The 16,328-nt window shown below is 46.4% G+C and overlaps 1 protein-coding gene across 2 annotated transcripts in view; it reads left to right on the top strand.

The window, feature by feature from the left end:
* The window catches only part of LOC127396384 (DDB1- and CUL4-associated factor 12-like), a 71,702-nt gene that overhangs the window by 31,655 nt on the left and 23,719 nt on the right, over nt 1-16,328 (top strand). Inside the window, exons 3-4 of one of the 2 annotated variants that reach the window (XM_051644006.1) lie at nt 7,867-8,073; nt 9,646-9,706. In XM_051644006.1, coding sequence (XP_051499966.1) covers nt 7,867-8,073; nt 9,646-9,706 — 268 coding nt within the window. The remainder of the gene's footprint in view (nt 1-7,866; nt 8,074-9,645; nt 9,707-16,328) is intronic. The other variant, XM_051644007.1, reaches the window with a different exon arrangement.

The raw sequence follows: 16,328 nt of genomic DNA, 5'->3' as shown, positions 1-16,328 counted from the left end.
TGCAGCACACGTCTCACAATCGTGGATCACCTGCGCAATAGTGTCCATGGTTAGATCCACCCCTCGATCACGAGCCCATTTATATGTTGCGTCTCTGCCCTGATGACCTGAAGCATCCTGGGCCCATCGAACTAGAAAGAGCTCACCCTTATGTTCCCAGTCTAAGTCTATTTGGAACACTTGAGCAGCCTCATCTGCTCGTTGGTTGTGTCGATGTTCCTCAGTGGCTTGACTCAGAGGCACGTGTGCATCCACATGACGCACTTTTACCACCAATTTCTCTATTCGAGCTGCAATGTCCTTCCAGAGGTCAGCAACCCAAATAGGTTTACCCTTTTGCTTCCAGTTGTTCTGCTGCCACTGCTTCAGCCAACCCCACAAGGCATTTGCTGCCATCCACGAGTCAGCGTAGAGATAGAGTCTCGGCCACCCCTCTTGCTCAGCAATATCCAAGGCCAGCTGGATGGCTTTGACCTCTGCAAACTGACTTGATTCAGCTTCTCCTTCAGCTACTTGAGCAACCAGTCGTGTAGGACTCCACAGGGCAGCTTTCCACTTTTGGCGGTTCCCTTCAAGACGACAGGGTCATCGGTGAAAAGGGCAAACTGTTTCTCAGTCTCTGGTAGATGATCATATGGTGGAGCTTCTTGAGCTCGTTTCACCACTTCTTGTGGTGGCATTCCAAAGTGGGTGCCTTCTGGCCAGTTTGTAATTGCTTCCACAATACCTGGACGGTTAGGTTTCCCTATTCGAGCTTGCTGGGTGATTAAAGCAGTCCATTTACTCCAAGTCACATCGGTGGCATGATGAATAGGAGAGATGTTATTCTGGAACATGAATCTTAGCACTGGTAATCTGGGCGCCAGGAGAAGCTGCGCTTCAGTGCCGATCACTTCTGAAGCAGCTTTAACTCCTTTGTATGCTGCAAGTATCTCCTTCTCAGTTGTTGTGTAGTTGGCCTCGGAACCTCTGTAGCTCCGGCTCCAGAATCCCAAGGGTCGACCTCGAGTCTCCCCTGGTGCTTTCTGCCAGAGGCTCCAGTTGGGACCATTGTGTCCAGCTGCAGTGTAGAGCACGTTCTTGATGTCTGGCCCTGTTCGAACCGGTCCAAGGGCCATTGCCTGCACAATCTCCTTTTTAATCTGCTCAAAAGCTTTCTGTTGGTCAGGACCCCATTTAAAATCATTCTTTCGGGTCACCTCATAGAGGGGTTTCACAATTTCCCTGTAACATGGAATATGCATTCTCCAGAAACCAACAGTCCCTGAAAAGGTTTCAGTGTCCTTTCTAGTTGATGGCGAGGCCATAGCTGTTATTTTATTTATCACATCCATTGGGATCTGGCAACGACCATCTTGCCACTTGATTCCCAGGAATTGGATCTCGTGAAGGTCCCTTGACCTTACTTCTTTTCACAGCAAAACCAGCATCCAGAAGAATTTGGATGATCTTTTTCCCTTTCTCAAAAACTTCTTCTGGTGTGTCACCCCACACAATGATGTCATCAATGTACTGCAGGTGTTCTGGAGCTCCACCCTTCTCCAGTGCAGCATGAATCAGTCCATGGCAAATGGTTGAGCTGTGTTTCCACCCCTGGGGCAGTCGATTCCAGGTGTATTGGACTCCCCTCCAGGTGAAAGCAAACTGTGACCTGCACTCTAGTACTATAGGAATAGAGAAGAATGCATGTGCAATGTCCATAGTGGCATACCACCTAGCTGCTTTCAACTGCAGCTCGTACTGAAGTTCTAGCATGTCTGGTACAGCAGCACTGAGCGGTGGTGTCACTTCATTCAGGCCACAATAGTCCACTGTCAGCCTCCACTCGCCATCAGGCTTTCGCACTGGCCAGATGGGACTGTTGAAGGGTGAATGGGTCCTGCTGATCACACCTTGGCTTTCCAATTGCCGGATCAGCTTATGAATAGGGACCACTGAATCTCTGTTGGTGCGATACTGCCGTCTATGCACCGTTGAAGTGGCAATTGGCACCTGTTGATCCTCAACCTTCAGCAACCCCACTACAGAAGGGTCATCTGAAAGGCCAGACAAAGTACGCAGCTGTTCAGTGTCCTCAGTCTCTACAGCCGCTATACCAAAAGCCCATCTGTACCCTTTCGGGTCACGGAAGTATCCTTTCCTGAGATAATCTATGCCAAGGATGCACGGAGCATCTGGGCCAGTCACTATAGGGTGCATCTGCCACTCCTCACCAGTAAGGCTCACGTCAGCCTCCACAACAGTCAGCTGTTGAAAACCTCCTGTCACTCCAGAGATAGTGACGGAGTCTGTTCCCTTATGATTCGACGGCACCAGTGTGCGCTGTGCACCAGTGTCCACCAAAGCTCTATATCTTTGTGGTTCTGATGTTCCAGGCCATCAAATCCACACAGTCCAATAATCTCGGTTATCCCTCTCCTCCTCCTGGCCAGAGGCAGGGCATCTCTAGGGCTGAGCATTAGAACTCGATGAACCATCCTGATTATTGACCGATGCAACCTTCTTCTTGGAAGAACCATCTCCTGGCTTTGTTCTGTTTAGAAGATCTTGTACACGCAACTGGAGAACATCAGTGGGTTTCTTGTCCCAGACTCTCATGTCCTCTTTAAAATGATTTTTCAAGAGAGACCACAGGTGGCGTCGCAGTGAGTCCTGTCTTCCTCGCTGCTGTCTCATAGCAGGAGGTCTCTTATTAATGACTGCAACACGTGGCCAGTTGTCTCTAGGGAGAATGTGGGGTTTACTTCCCCATCCATTTGGCATCCTATTCTTTCTGTCAGTCACATTTTCAATGGCTGAGGTTTGGAACTGAAGGGAATCAGAGATGATGTCTCCATACCATCGTGCTTTGAAAGCCACCTCACGCACAGTTGGTCTTGCGCCTTCATCAAAGCATCCCATGAAGGAGAATATATGGGCATGTGCTGCTGGTACAGCCTGAGCAAATCTCCGGAACATCTGTGTGTCACACTCAACATCATCAGGATTTGTAAGTCCATCTTTATCATAGATAACTTCTCGCACAGCTATCTCTCTCAAGTATGTGATGGCTCTCTCAAGAGTGGGTGTTCTGCTCCAGCGCCATTCGATGTCACCCTTGTGGGGGTATCTCTCTCTCACAGCTGAAAGAAGTCGGTCCCACAGGGTGGTAATTCCCACCTTATTACTAAGTGCTCTGTCAATACCAGCATCTCTGGCCAGGGATCCCAACTGCTTGGCTTCTCTCTCGTCCACGTTGTGGGTTTCAGCCCCACTATCAAAGCATCGGAGCAACCATGGAAGAATTCCCTCACCCTCAATGCGGGTAAAGTCCTTTCTCATGAGGCGCAGTTCTTTCATAGAGTAAGGCTGGACAAGGTCGTCGTTGTCGTCATCTGATTGAGGAGGGCCTGCTGTCTCTTTATCTGTTTGAGAGTGGTCTGGTTTTTTATCTGTTTGTGAGGCACCCGCTCCATCAACTGATTTAGAATCCTCTTCTTCCTCACCCTCACCTTCTGCTGCTTTAAGGAACTCTGGATGTGTCAGACGGGAGCGGGTGAAAAGGGTGGAGCGTTTTGCCTTTGCCTTGCTCCTGGTCACAGGATCAACTAGCCTGATTTGCGATGGATCGGACTCTATCTCTGTAGGAGCAGTTGTTTTTGTAGCAGCAGGAGTGGTGGTATTGGCAGCAGTGGTGTTGGCAGCAGCAGTGGCAGCAACATTGCCTGTGGGGGAGTGGCAGTGAGTAGAACAGCATCTGGCCCTACGCATCCACATTACATTATAAACATTCAGCAAAAACATCCCTACTGTGACAATGCTATTCAGATCAAAAGCTGGGAGATTCAGCTTGAAAGAAAATAGAGGTTTAAAGTTGGACCAGCTAGAACTTGTACTGTGGCTGTACACATACAGTGCCCCCATAAAGAACAGTATCATAATCCCTAAAATCACCAGGCCAGTGATTATACAGTTGATAATGGCTACAGTTCTAGCAATAAACCATAAAACGATCACAAGAGCAGCCACAAAAAGCAGAATGCTCTCAGCTGCATACCACATGTACAGCTGCAGGCTTGAAAGAAAATCCAGTAGATTCATTGCAGCAAATGTCTGTTCAGTTTTCAATCCATCAGGAAACTCAGCAAAATTGCCTGCCATTGCTATGTGAGGGATTTCTCCCATCAGAGATGGAATTTGTAATCTGGGCTTAAAATTCGAGCCCCACGTTGCGCGCCAATAAATTGTTGTCACCGTTTGAGAACAATGCACTCGATCCCCTCCCCCTCCCACCCAGGTAGGGAAGGAGAGAGACAAAAAAAAGAGAGAGAGACTTGGCTAGATTGAAAACTGAACCGTGCAGCTTTAATTAGAATACTAATATGTGATATGAGAGGATATATATATATATGTGATTATACAAAGGTGTGGGTAGAAGCCTCTCGCCTCCCCCCACCCCCAGCAACTCCCACAGCACTCCCCTCAGACGAGACAATTTCGAGGAATCCCGAAGCTGCTCCTGGAGAAAGGCAGAGAGTTACGAGGGTCAGGAGGGCTTGAGGTCGATGGGTCGACGATGATGGGCAGATGGTGTTTTCCCAGACGCCAGCCACGAACGGAAGAGAGAGAGAGAGAGAAGAAGGAAGGGAGACAGAGAGGCGAAGCGAAGCAGCAAGAGAGCGAAGCAGGAGGAAGGAATATCTCTGGCCAGTTTTGCTGTTCATCTAACCCAGCCTCACACAGGGGGGGCCACAGATCCCCCCGCAGTGTCTGAGCCGGCAGAGCAAAGGCACGACCTTGAGAGCCCAGCAATTATAAAAACATTCCAGTGTCTTATCAACCTAGCAGAACACGCAGTTGCTAGTTGAAGAAAGCTCACTGAAAAGAAAAAAAGGAATCAGCAAAAGAAAAACTGGTTTTATCCTGGCTCAAACCAGGACACTCGGCAGACTGAAGTGGAAGAAGAGAGTCTACAGATCATGGAAAGAGGGGCTGGCCACTTGGGACAAATATAGGACTGTTGTCAGAGGATGTAGGGAGGCAATTAGGAAAGCTAAGGCCTGCTTAGAATTAAACCTTGCAAGAGAGGCCAAGGACAACAGAAAGGGCTTCTTCAAATACATTGCAGACTAAACTAACACTAGAGGCAATATAGGCCCACTGCTGGATGAGGTGGGTGCCCTGGTGACAGAGGATACAAAAAAGGCAGAGGTACTGAATGTCTTCTTTGCCTCTGTCTTTACTGCTGCAGACTCTCCCCAGGAGCCCCAGATCCCTAAAGCCCCAGAAGAAGTCAGGATGAAGGAGGAGTTTTCATTGGTTGATGAGGATTGGGTTAGGAATCAATTAAGCAATCTGGACAACCATAAATCCATGGATCCTGATGGGATACACTCACAGGTGCTAAGGGAGCTGGTGGAAGTTATTGCTAGGCCACTCTCCATCATCTTTGGTAAGTTGTGGGGAACAGGAGAGGTGCCTGAGGACTGGAGGATAGCAAATGTCACTCCAGTCTACAAAAAGGGTGAGAAGGAGGACCCGGGTAAGTATAGACCGGTCAGCCTCACCTCCATCCCTGGAAAGGTGATGGAACAACTTGTTCTTGGCACTATCTCTAGGCATATCAAGGATAAGAGGGTCGTTAGGAGCAGTCAACACGGTTTTACCAAGGGGAAGTCATGTTTGACCAACCTTATAGCCTTTTATGAGGACATAACCAGGTAGATAGATGATGGTAGGGCGGTGGATGTGGTTTATCTTGTTTTCAGTAAAGCATTTGACACTGTCTCCCACAGCATCCTTGTAGATAAACTGAGGAAGTGTGGTCTGGATGATCGGATAGTGAGGTGGATTGTGAACTGGTTGAAAGGAAGAAGTCAGAGAGTTGTGGTCCATGGGACAGTCTAGTTGGAGGCCTGTGTCTAGTGGAGTCCCTCAGGGGTCGGTACTAGGACCAGTACTATTCAATAATTTCATCAACGACCTGGAGGAGGGAGCGGCGTGTGCCCTCAGCAAGTTTGCTGATGACACCAAACTGGGAGGAGTGGCAGACACACCAGAAGGCTGTGCTGCCATTCACCGAGACCTGGACAGGCCGGAGAGTTGGGCAGGGAGAAACTTGATGAAATTCAACAAGGGCAAGTGTAGAGTCTTGCATCTGGGGAAGAACAAGCCCATGTACCAATACAGGTTGGAGGCTGACCTCCTGGAGAGCAGTGTAGGTGAAAGGGACCTGGGGGTCCTGGTAGACAGGAGGATGACCATGAGCCAGCAGTGTGCCCTTGTGGCCAAGAAGGCCAATGGCATCCTGGGGTGCATTAGAAAGGGGGTGGTTAGTAGGTCAAGGGAGGTTCTCCTCCCTCTCTATTTTGCCTTGGTGAGGCTGCATCTGGTATATTGTGTCCAGTTCTGGGCCCCTCAGTTCCAGAAGGACAGGCAACTGCTGGAAAGAGTCCAGGGCAGAGCCACAAAGATGATGGAGTGGAACATCTCCCTGATGAGGAAAGGCTGAGGGAGCTGGGTCTCTTTAGCTTGGAGGAGACTGGGGGGTGACCTCATTAATATTTATAAATATGTAAAGGGTGAGTGTCAGGAGGGTGGAGCCAGGCTCTTCTTCATGATGTCCAGTGATAGGACAAGGGGCAACAGGTGCAGGCTGGAGCATGGGAGGTTCCATGTAAACATGCGGAAAACCTTTTTCACTGTGAGAGTGACAGAGCACTGGAGAGAGAGGTTGTGGAGTTTCCTCCTCTGGAAACATTCAAAACCCACCTGGACATGTTCTTTTATAACCTACTCTAAGGGATTCTGCTCTGTCAGAGGGTTTGGACTGGATGATCTTCTGAGGTCCCTTCCAACCCCTAACATTCTGTGATTCGTTGTGACTGGACACAGTACTCCAGGTGGGGTCTCACTAGAGCGGAGTAGAACGGCAGAATCACTTCCCTCGACCTGCTGGCCACACTGCTTTTGATGCAGCCCAGGACATGTTTGGTTTCTGGGCTGCAAATGCACATTGGTGGCTCATGTCCAGCTTTTCATCTACCAGTGCTCCCAAGCCCCTTTCTGCAGGGCTGCTCTCAATTCCTTCATCCCCCAGCCTCTATTGATACTGGGCATTGCCTTGACCCAGGTGGAGGACCTTGCACTTGGCCTTCTTGAACTTACAGTTCACATGGGCCCACTTCTCGAGCTTGTCCAGGACCCTCTGAATGGTATCCCAACCCTCCAGCATGTCAGCTGCACCACTCAGCTTTGTATAATCTGCAGACTTGCTGAGGGTGCTTTTGATCCCATTGTTTATGTCACTGATGACATCTGTAGCTCTTCCCTTGTCCACTGATGTAGTAACTCCATCATAGAAGGCTACCAGGTTAGTCAGGCAGGACATTTAGTTACTATACTCTGTGTATCACCAGAAAATAAACTCCAATTGTATAAATGTATTAATTGTCAGTTTGACAAAACCAAAATTTCATGGTAAATATCTGTGAGGCAGAAGACTTGTGTGAAGCCCCCTGGGGCTTACTGGCTGGTTTGAGGTGGGTCTCTTTCTCACTGTTGTACAGGAAAACTGGAAAATAATATATTTTTGTCATGGTATTGAACAGGGAAAAAATTCAAGGATTTTGTTGAATGGGAAACCTCCCATGACAAATTTCTCTCTTCCATTGCTGTGAAAACCAAATGAGTTTATTAAAATAAAACTCACTGTTTTAAAGTTAGTTTATTTGTTTTAAGAAGGAATGTATGCATTTTTCAGCCATACTTGCAGCATTTGTGGATTCCAACTTTAAAAGAATGTCAGTTCAAAATAGGGAGAATATTTTACAGTCTTGTTTTTCTTATCTGTTTAATAATGAATTACATCTCCTGCTTTTTCCCCAGTTATTTGTAGTAGATGTCCAGACTGGTCAAATTACCAAGATTCCTATTCTGAAAGATCGTGAACCTGGCATGGTGAACCAGCAGGGATGTGGTATTCATGCCATTGAGCTCAACCCCTCGAGGACCCTTCTGGCCACAGGTGGAGACAACCCCAACAGTCTTGCAATTTATCATCTGCCTACACTCGGTCCTGTCTGTGTGGGAGATGTAAGTGGGAGTATTTGGGGAAAGTTTATTCTTTCACTTACAAGAATTACTACTTTGAAGTGTGTACGGTCAGAGCAAGGTTAAGATTTTGGGAGTCTTGTAGTGGAGAGTGTTTCTGAAAGCTTGAAAACATTCCTGATTAAATTGTCTTTTTTGACAAGATATCTTAAATAAGTGAGATTATTCTCATGGTTATGAATCAGATCTCTTCTTCCTCACCCTCATTCAGGTCTACTTCAGATCACTTTTAAGCATTGAAAATGTAACAAAATCATAAATGTTAAAATCTAATTGTAGTGATGAAACTAGTTTTGTGAAAAAGCTCATTTGAGAAATTGATGGTACAAGTTGTTGAAATTTTTCCCAATGAAGACAGGCTGAGAGAGTTGGGGTTGTTCAGCCTGGAGAAGAGAAGGCTCCAGGGAGACCTTAGAGCACCTTCCAGTGCCTGAAGGGGCTCCAGGAAAGCTGGGGAGGGGCTTTTTACCTGGGTGTGTAGTGATAGGATAAGGGGTAATGGTTTTAAGCTGGAAGAGGGGAGATTTAGGTTAGACATCAGGAAGAAGTTCTTTAGCATAAAGGTGGTGAGACACTGAAACAAGTTGCCCAGGGAAGTTGTGGATGCCCCATCCCTGGAAGTGTTCAAGGCCAAGTTGGATGGGGCAACCTGGGCTAGTAGGAGGTGTCCCTGCCCATGCACGGGGGTTGGAACTGGATGATCTTCAAGGTCCCTTCCAACCCAAACCATTCTGTGATTAGTTCTAACCCCATCACTTATGGCAACTTGATAGACTCTGATACTGCTTACATTTCTGAAACATCATGAGACCTTTTTAAAATAAACAGTCTTGAAAAGAAAAAGGCTGGAATTAGTATAGTGGTGTCCTCTAAGCACTTTCTCATTTATCCTTTTTGATTCAGGACTTCATAGATGTTGACTTCAATAGCAGAAGTCAGGTCAGAGTTTCTGCAGTAGCAGATAACCAGCTGCAGAAAGGCTTGACTCTGAAAATTTGTATGACTTGCTATTTGTTTCTGTGCTCCTTGTGACTCTGCAGCTTTTCTAACAGAACTAGTGCCTTATGGTCTTTTTTCCCCACAGGTATCTCACCTGCTAAAGAAAAAACTATTGAAGTTATAGTCTTGAAACCTTAATCTGTAGTTCATATATTGTAAACATAATGCTTTGGTTACTTTTATTTCCTCAAATGCACATCTCTATTATAAAAAGTATGTAGCTACTTTACAGAAGTAAGGAACACTGCTTTCAAAATGGGAAAATCCAAGTCCTTAAAATTTAGATCAATTTCTCTTTTGTCAGAGACCTTTTTTTCCATTGCCTGATTGCTCTCTATTAACTAGACACTTTGAAATCAAAAAAAGTTAAAATTACTGTTAGGTACTTAAGATTCCAGAATCAAGCTGGAACAGTTTATCTGTATGTTTTTAAGGTAAGTCTGCCTTTCTGTCTTTGTACTAAAAAAAAAATAAAAATCAAAGTAAAGAATATTTGTCTGCTTTGAGACCACCCTAGAATATAATGGCACAGAAAATCTATTTTTTTTCTTTTAGGATGGACATAAGGACTGGATATTTTCAATCGCATGGATCAGTGATACTATGGCTGTTTCTGGTAAAGTCAATTTTTAAATTTTTTTTAACCAGAATTTTATACTGATGTACAGTACTTGGTAGGTCTTAGGGAAGCACTTTTATCAAGGCATTTAAAACTACTTGAACTACTTTGCCTATCTAAACCATTTTTGGTCTTAGTACAGTGCTTTGTTTTCTTTTATTTGTAGAGCCCTGGTCTAGATTTGTTTGTTTGTTGTTGTGGCTTTTTTTCTAGTATTAGAGGGAATACTACTATCTTTACCATGAGAGGGTGTCTAAACACAGTGAGTAGAAGGAAAAATAATTTCAAGAGGGATGTTGGTTATTAGTTAATAACTTTGGAATGCAGCAGAGCAGTATCAGTTTCCTGAAAGACTGATTAATAAAAACTCTGTTTTATCAAGCTATCAATAAAGTTGTGTGTGTGTGTATGCACACATACTGTGCAGTTAATACAGAAGGCTGTAATAGAGAACGTCAGTTACTGACTTTTTAGTAACTAGTTGGATAATCAGTGTAACTTCATAAAGTATTACTTAACTTAGGTAAAGGCAGCAATACTAATATGCTGTTGCATTAATGTAGTAGTTTACTGGTTTTCTGTGCTGATAGGGTGTAGTATTCTGTACTGCAGGTGACAGAAAATCGTAACAGTCTCCTATTAAAAAAATCAAATACTTGAATTGTTAGTTCAGTAATTTTTTCAAAAACCAGAAAGCTAATTTTGGAGTTTGATTTTTAATTTAATATAAGAGTTGATCCTTTCAACTCTCCAACCCAAATATCTCCATTAAAAAAAACAAAGTCACATTTGTCTGCTCGAAATACAACACTGCAGAGAGGAAACAATCTAGGAGGTTCCTGGAGTGTGTGGAAGACAACTTCCTGACACAGCTGGTGAGGGAGCCAACTAGGGAAGGCAACCCACTGGACCTGTTGCTTGCGAACAGAGGAGGACTTGTGGGTGATGTGACAGTTGGAGGCTGTCTTGGGCTCAGCGATCATGAAATTATATAGTGTCAATTCTTAGAGAAGTAAGGAGGAGGGTCAACAGAACTGCCACCTTGGACTTCTGACAGGCAGACTTTGACCTGTTTCAGAGCTTGGTTGACAGAGTTCCTTGGCAATCAGTCCTGAAGGGCAAAGGAATCCAGGAAGACTGGGTTCTCTTCAGTAACAAAATCTTCCAGGCCCAGGAGCAGGCTGTCCTCCTGTGCTGAAAGATGAGCCAGTGGGGAAGAAGACTGGCCTGGCTGAACAGAAAGCTTCGGTTCAAACTTGGGGAAAAAAGGAGTTTCTGGCTTTTGGAAGAAAGGGAAGGCAACTCAGGAGGACTACAAAGATGTCATGAGGATTTGCAGGGAAAAAATTAGAATGGCCAAAGCCCAACTAGAACTTAATCTGTCTACTGCTGTAAAAGACAATAAGAAATGTTCCTATAAATACATTAGCAACAAAAGAAGGGCTAAGGAGAATCTCCATCCTTTATTGGATACAAGGGGGAAACAGAGACAAAGGATGAGGAAAAGGCCAAGGTATTTAATGCCTTTTTTTGTCTCATTCTTTAGTAGTAGGACCAGTTGTTCGCTGGGTACCCAGTCCCCTGAGCTGGAATACAGGGGTGGAGAGCAGTATGAAGCCAGTTCTGTTTAATATCTTTATCAGTGATCTGGACAAGGGGATCAACTGCATCCCCAGTTTGTGAATAACACCAAGTTGGGAGGGAGTGTTGATCTATGTGAGGGTAGGAGGCTCTGCAGAGGGACCTGGACAGGCTGGATCCATGGGCTGAGGCCATTTGCATGAGGTTCAACAAGACCAAGTGCTGGGTCCTGCACTTGGGTCACAACAACCCCAGGCAATGCTCCAGGCTTGGGGAAGAGTGGCTGGAAAGTGCCCAGCAGAAAAAGACCTAGAGGTGTTGGTTGACAGCCAGCTGAACATGGGCCAGCATGTACCCAGGTGGCCAAGAAAGCCACCAGCATCCTGGCTTGTCTCAGCACTAGTGTAGCCAGCAAGAGTAGGGCACTGATTGTCCCTGTACTTGGCACTGGTGAGGCCACACCTTGAATCCTGGGTTCAGTTTTGGGCCCCTCACAACAAGAAGGACATGGAAGGGCTGGAGCGTGTCCAGAGAAGGGCAATGGAGCTGAGGAAAGGTGTAGAGCATAAGTCTTAGGAACTGGGGGTGTTTAGCCTGGAGAAAAGGAGGCTGAGGGGAGACTCTCTTGCTCTCTACAACTGCCTGAAAGGAGGTTGTAGTGAGGTGGGGGTGTTGGTCTCTTCTCCCAAGTTACAAGCGATAGGACAAAAGGAAAAGGCCTCAAGTTGTGCCAGGGGAGATTGAGATTGGATCTTGGGAACAATTTCTTCCTGGTAAGAGTTGTCAGGCCCTGGCCCAGGCTGCCCAGGGCAGGGCTGGAGTCCCCATCCCTGGAGGGGTTTCCAAGCCGTGTAGATGTGGTGCTGAGGGCCATGGGTTAGTGGTGGCCTTGGCAGTGCTGGGTTAATGGTTGGACTGGATGATCTTAAAGGTCTTTTCCAGCCAAAATGATTCTATGATTGTGTAGGGAAGAAATTGAGGTACATGTCTGTCCTGGTTTCAGCCAGGATGAAGCCACTTTTACTGATTTTTTTTCCTTCAGTAAGCTTTCTTTTAACTAGCAAAGTGTTCCAGCTGGGACTGATAACAAGCACTGGAATGTTTTTCAAATTGCTGGGACTCCAAGGTCATGTCTTTGCCCTGCTGGCTCAGGCACTACGGGGAGATCTATGACCCCTGTAGGAGGCTGAATTAGACAGACAACAAAACTGGCCAGAGATATTCCATTCCATAGATCTACATAAGCTCAGAGGAAGGTCAGAGATCACAGAAGACAACTTCCTTCCTGCTTCTCCTTCCCTTCTCTTCTGTCCATGGCCGGCGTCCGGGGAGGACTCCGTCCATCCATCATCATCGACACCCAGGCTCGAGCTCTCCTGACCCTCATCACTCTATGCTCTCTCTCCAGCAGTGCTCCAGGACTTTTTGGACTGTTTGCAGCTAAGGAGAGTGCTGTGGCAATTGCTGGGGGTGGGGGGAGGCAATAGGGGTTTGCACATTTCCTGAACAAATTTGTATATCATTTTTTTTTTTTCTTTTATCATTGGTGTTTAATTAAAGCTGTGTAGTTTAGTTTTCAATCCAGAGAGTCTCTTTCGTTTTCTCTCTCTCCTTCCCTTCCTGGGTGGGAGGGGGAGGGGATCGAGAGCATTGTTGTTGGACCTGAGTTAAACTATGACAATGTCACATCTGTCAGAGCTGGCTTTGATGGAAGTGAGTTGTCTAAACACCAGGAGGGAGTAGGTATAGGATCTTTAATTAAGCCTGTGTTGATCTATGAGCCAGACATTCAGCTTTCTTCATCCGGTATTGTTGCTCCCAATATCGATCCCTGGGGAACCCCACTTGTGACCCATTGCCTGTTTGAGGAGGATCTATTTACTATCACCCTCTGTCCTGATTTGAGCCAGGATGAAGCCAATTTTCCTTTTTACTGATTGTTTTTTTCCTTCAGCAAGCTTTCTTTTAACTAGCAACAGTGTGTTCTGATTAAAACTGATAAGACAGTGGAATGTTTTTCTAACTGCTGGGGCTTCAAGGTCGCACCTTCACTCTGCCGGCTCAGACACTACGGGGAGATCTGTGACCCCCCCGTAGGAGGCTGAGTTAGACAGACAGCAAAACTGGCCAGAGATATTCCATTCCATAGATCTATGTAAGCTCAGAGGAAGGTCAGAGATCACAGAAGACAACTTCCTTCCTTCTTCTTCTCGTTCCCTTCTCTTCCATCCATGGCCGGCATCTGGGGGGAAATATATACAATTATATACAAATATGTTCAGGTATGAGCAAGAGCCTCTCGCCTCCCCCCACCCCCAGCAACTCCCACCACACTCCCCTCAGCTGGAACAGTCCCGAGAAATCCCGGAGCTGCTGCTGGAGGAAGCACAGAGTGATGAGGGTCAGGAGAGCTCGAGCCTAAGGGTCGACGGTGCTGGATGGACGGAGTCCTCCCCGGACGCCGGCCATGGACGGAAGAGAAGGGAAGAAGAAAGAAGGAAGGTGTCTTCTGTGATCTCTGACCTTCCTCTGAGCTTACATAGATCTGTGGAATGGAATATCTCTGGCCAGTTTTGCTGTCTGTCTAACTCAGCCTCCTACGGGGGGGTCATAGATCTCCCGGTAGTGTCTGAGCCGGCAGAGTGAAGGTGCGACCTTGAAGCCCCAGCAGTTAGAAGAACATTCCACTGTCTTATCAGTTTTATTCAGAATACACTTTTGCTAGTTAAAAGAAAGCTCACTGGAGGAAAAAAAAATCAGTAAAAAGGAAAATTGGCTTCATCCTGGCTCAAACCAGGACACCCTCTGGGTATGGTCTGTCAGCCAGTTCCCCATCCACTGCACAGACCACTTGTCTAGGCCATAACAAGTCGGTTTCTTCAGGAGGAGGCTGTGGGGGACTGTATCAAAAGCCTTGGAGAAGTTCAGGTAGACAATGTCCACTGCTCACCCTGCATCAACCGAGTGAGTCACTTTGTCATAGCAGGTGATCAAGTTTATCAAGCACAATTTGCCCCTGGTAAATCCATATTGGCTTTTCCCAATCATGTGCTTCATTTGACTTGTGACAGTCCCCAGGAGGATTTTCTCCATGACTTTCCCAGGGACTGAAGTGAGACTAATAGATCTGTAATTACCTGGGTCCTCCTTTGGACCCTTCTTATAGATGGGGGTGACATTAGCCTTCCTTCAGTCCTCAGGGACGTCTTCTGATCCCCACGACTTCGCAAAGATTATGGACAGTGGATTTGCAATGACATCAACAGCTCTCTCAACACCCTAGGGTAGATGTCATCTGGACCCTTTGATTTGTACGGGTCAAGCTCCTGTAATAGTTGACACACCAATTCTTCCTTCACTGATGGCGGGTTGGTGTCTGCATCAACCTGGATTTTTGTTCCTAACAGCACTGGTAAAGACAGAGGTGAAGAAGGTGTTGAGGACCTCTGTCTTTTCAGCATTGTTGGTGACTAGTTCACCTCTCCTGTTTAACAGTGGGCCAATATTATTAATCTGTTTCTGCTTGTGGTTAATGTATCTGAAGAACACTTTCTTGAAGTTTTTGACATGTTTGGCCAATGTCAGGTCAAGCTGAGCTTTTGCTTTCCTAACTGCATCTCTGCATACCCTGGCAATGCCCTTGTAATTTTCAACAGGTTATGTTTCACTTTTCCACCTCTGGTACATTTCCCATTTGGTTCTGAGCAGACCCTGAAGCTCACAGTTAAGCCAAGGGGGTCTCTTGCTCTGCCTACTTCCCTTGCCTTTAGAGGGAATGAACTGGTTTTGCTTACCAGTCCCACAGGATGGTAGTTCCCATCTTGCTACCAAGTGCTCTGTCAATACCAGCATCTCTGGCCAGGGATCCCAACTGCTTGGCTTCTCTTCCATCCACATTGTAGGTTTCAGCCCCACTATCAAAGCATTGGAGCAACCAAGGAAGAATTCCCTCACCATCAGTGTGGGTAAAGTCCTTTCCCATGAGGCACAGTTCCTTCATAGAGAAAGGCTGGACAAGGTCATCGTCATCACCTGATTGAGGAGGGCCTGCTGTCCTATCTGCTTGAGAAGGGCCTGCTCCTTTATCTGCTTGAGAGGTACCTGCTCCATCACCTGATTTAGAGTCGTCTGCTTCCTCAATTTCGGTCTCTATCATTGCTTGAAGAAACTCTGGATGTCTCAAGACAGGAGCGGGTAAAAAGGGAGGAGCGTTTTGCCTTTGCTTTGCTTCTGGTCACTGGATTAGATACTTTAATTTGAATGGAAGTGGACTTAGTCTTTGCAGAAGCAGTTGTTTTTGTAGCAACACCAGTGGTGGCATCAAAAGCAGCGGTGGTAGCAGCATCACAGGTGGTAGCAGCAACAGTGGCAGCAGGATTGCTTGGGGGGCATTGGCAGTGAGTGGAACAGCACCTCACCCTACGCATCCACAATACATTATAAACATTCAGCAGAAGCATCCCTACTGCAACAGTGCTATTCACTTCAAGAGGTGGGAGGTTCAGCTTGAAAGAAAATGGAGAGGTAAAATTGAACCTGCTACTGCCATTACCAACATGGACTGTTCTGTTCACTTTAGGATTTGTACTGTAACTGTACACATACAGTGCCCCCATAAAGATCAGTATCATAACCCCTAGGATCACTAGGCTGGTAATTATACAGTTGATTATGGCTACAGTTCTGTCGATAAACCATAAAACAGTCACAAGAGCAGCTACACAGAGCAGAATGCCCTTGGCTGCACACCACATGTACAGTTGCATGTTGGGAAAAAGGTCCAGCAGATACATTGCATTGCCCCCCTTTGAGTCTAGTTTAAAGACCTTTCTATGAGTGCTCCAAGCTCCTGATCCAGGATCCTTTTCCCCCTTTGGGATAGGTGTATCCCATCTTTTGCCAGCAGCCCTGGTGTCTTGTAAAGCAGCCTGTGGTCATAGAACCCAAAGTCCTGCCGATGACACCAGTCACATAGCCAGGCATTGATCTGTTGGCTCCTCCTGTTTATCCCCTCATCAGTCCTTACAACAGGAGGGAT

This window comes from Apus apus (assembly GCF_020740795.1).
Source record: "Apus apus isolate bApuApu2 chromosome W unlocalized genomic scaffold, bApuApu2.pri.cur SUPER_W_unloc_1, whole genome shotgun sequence".
Lineage (NCBI taxonomy): Eukaryota > Metazoa > Chordata > Aves > Apodiformes > Apodidae > Apus > Apus apus.
Note: the sequence above shows the minus strand (reverse complement) of the source record. Positions and strands in the feature narration are given on the sequence as shown.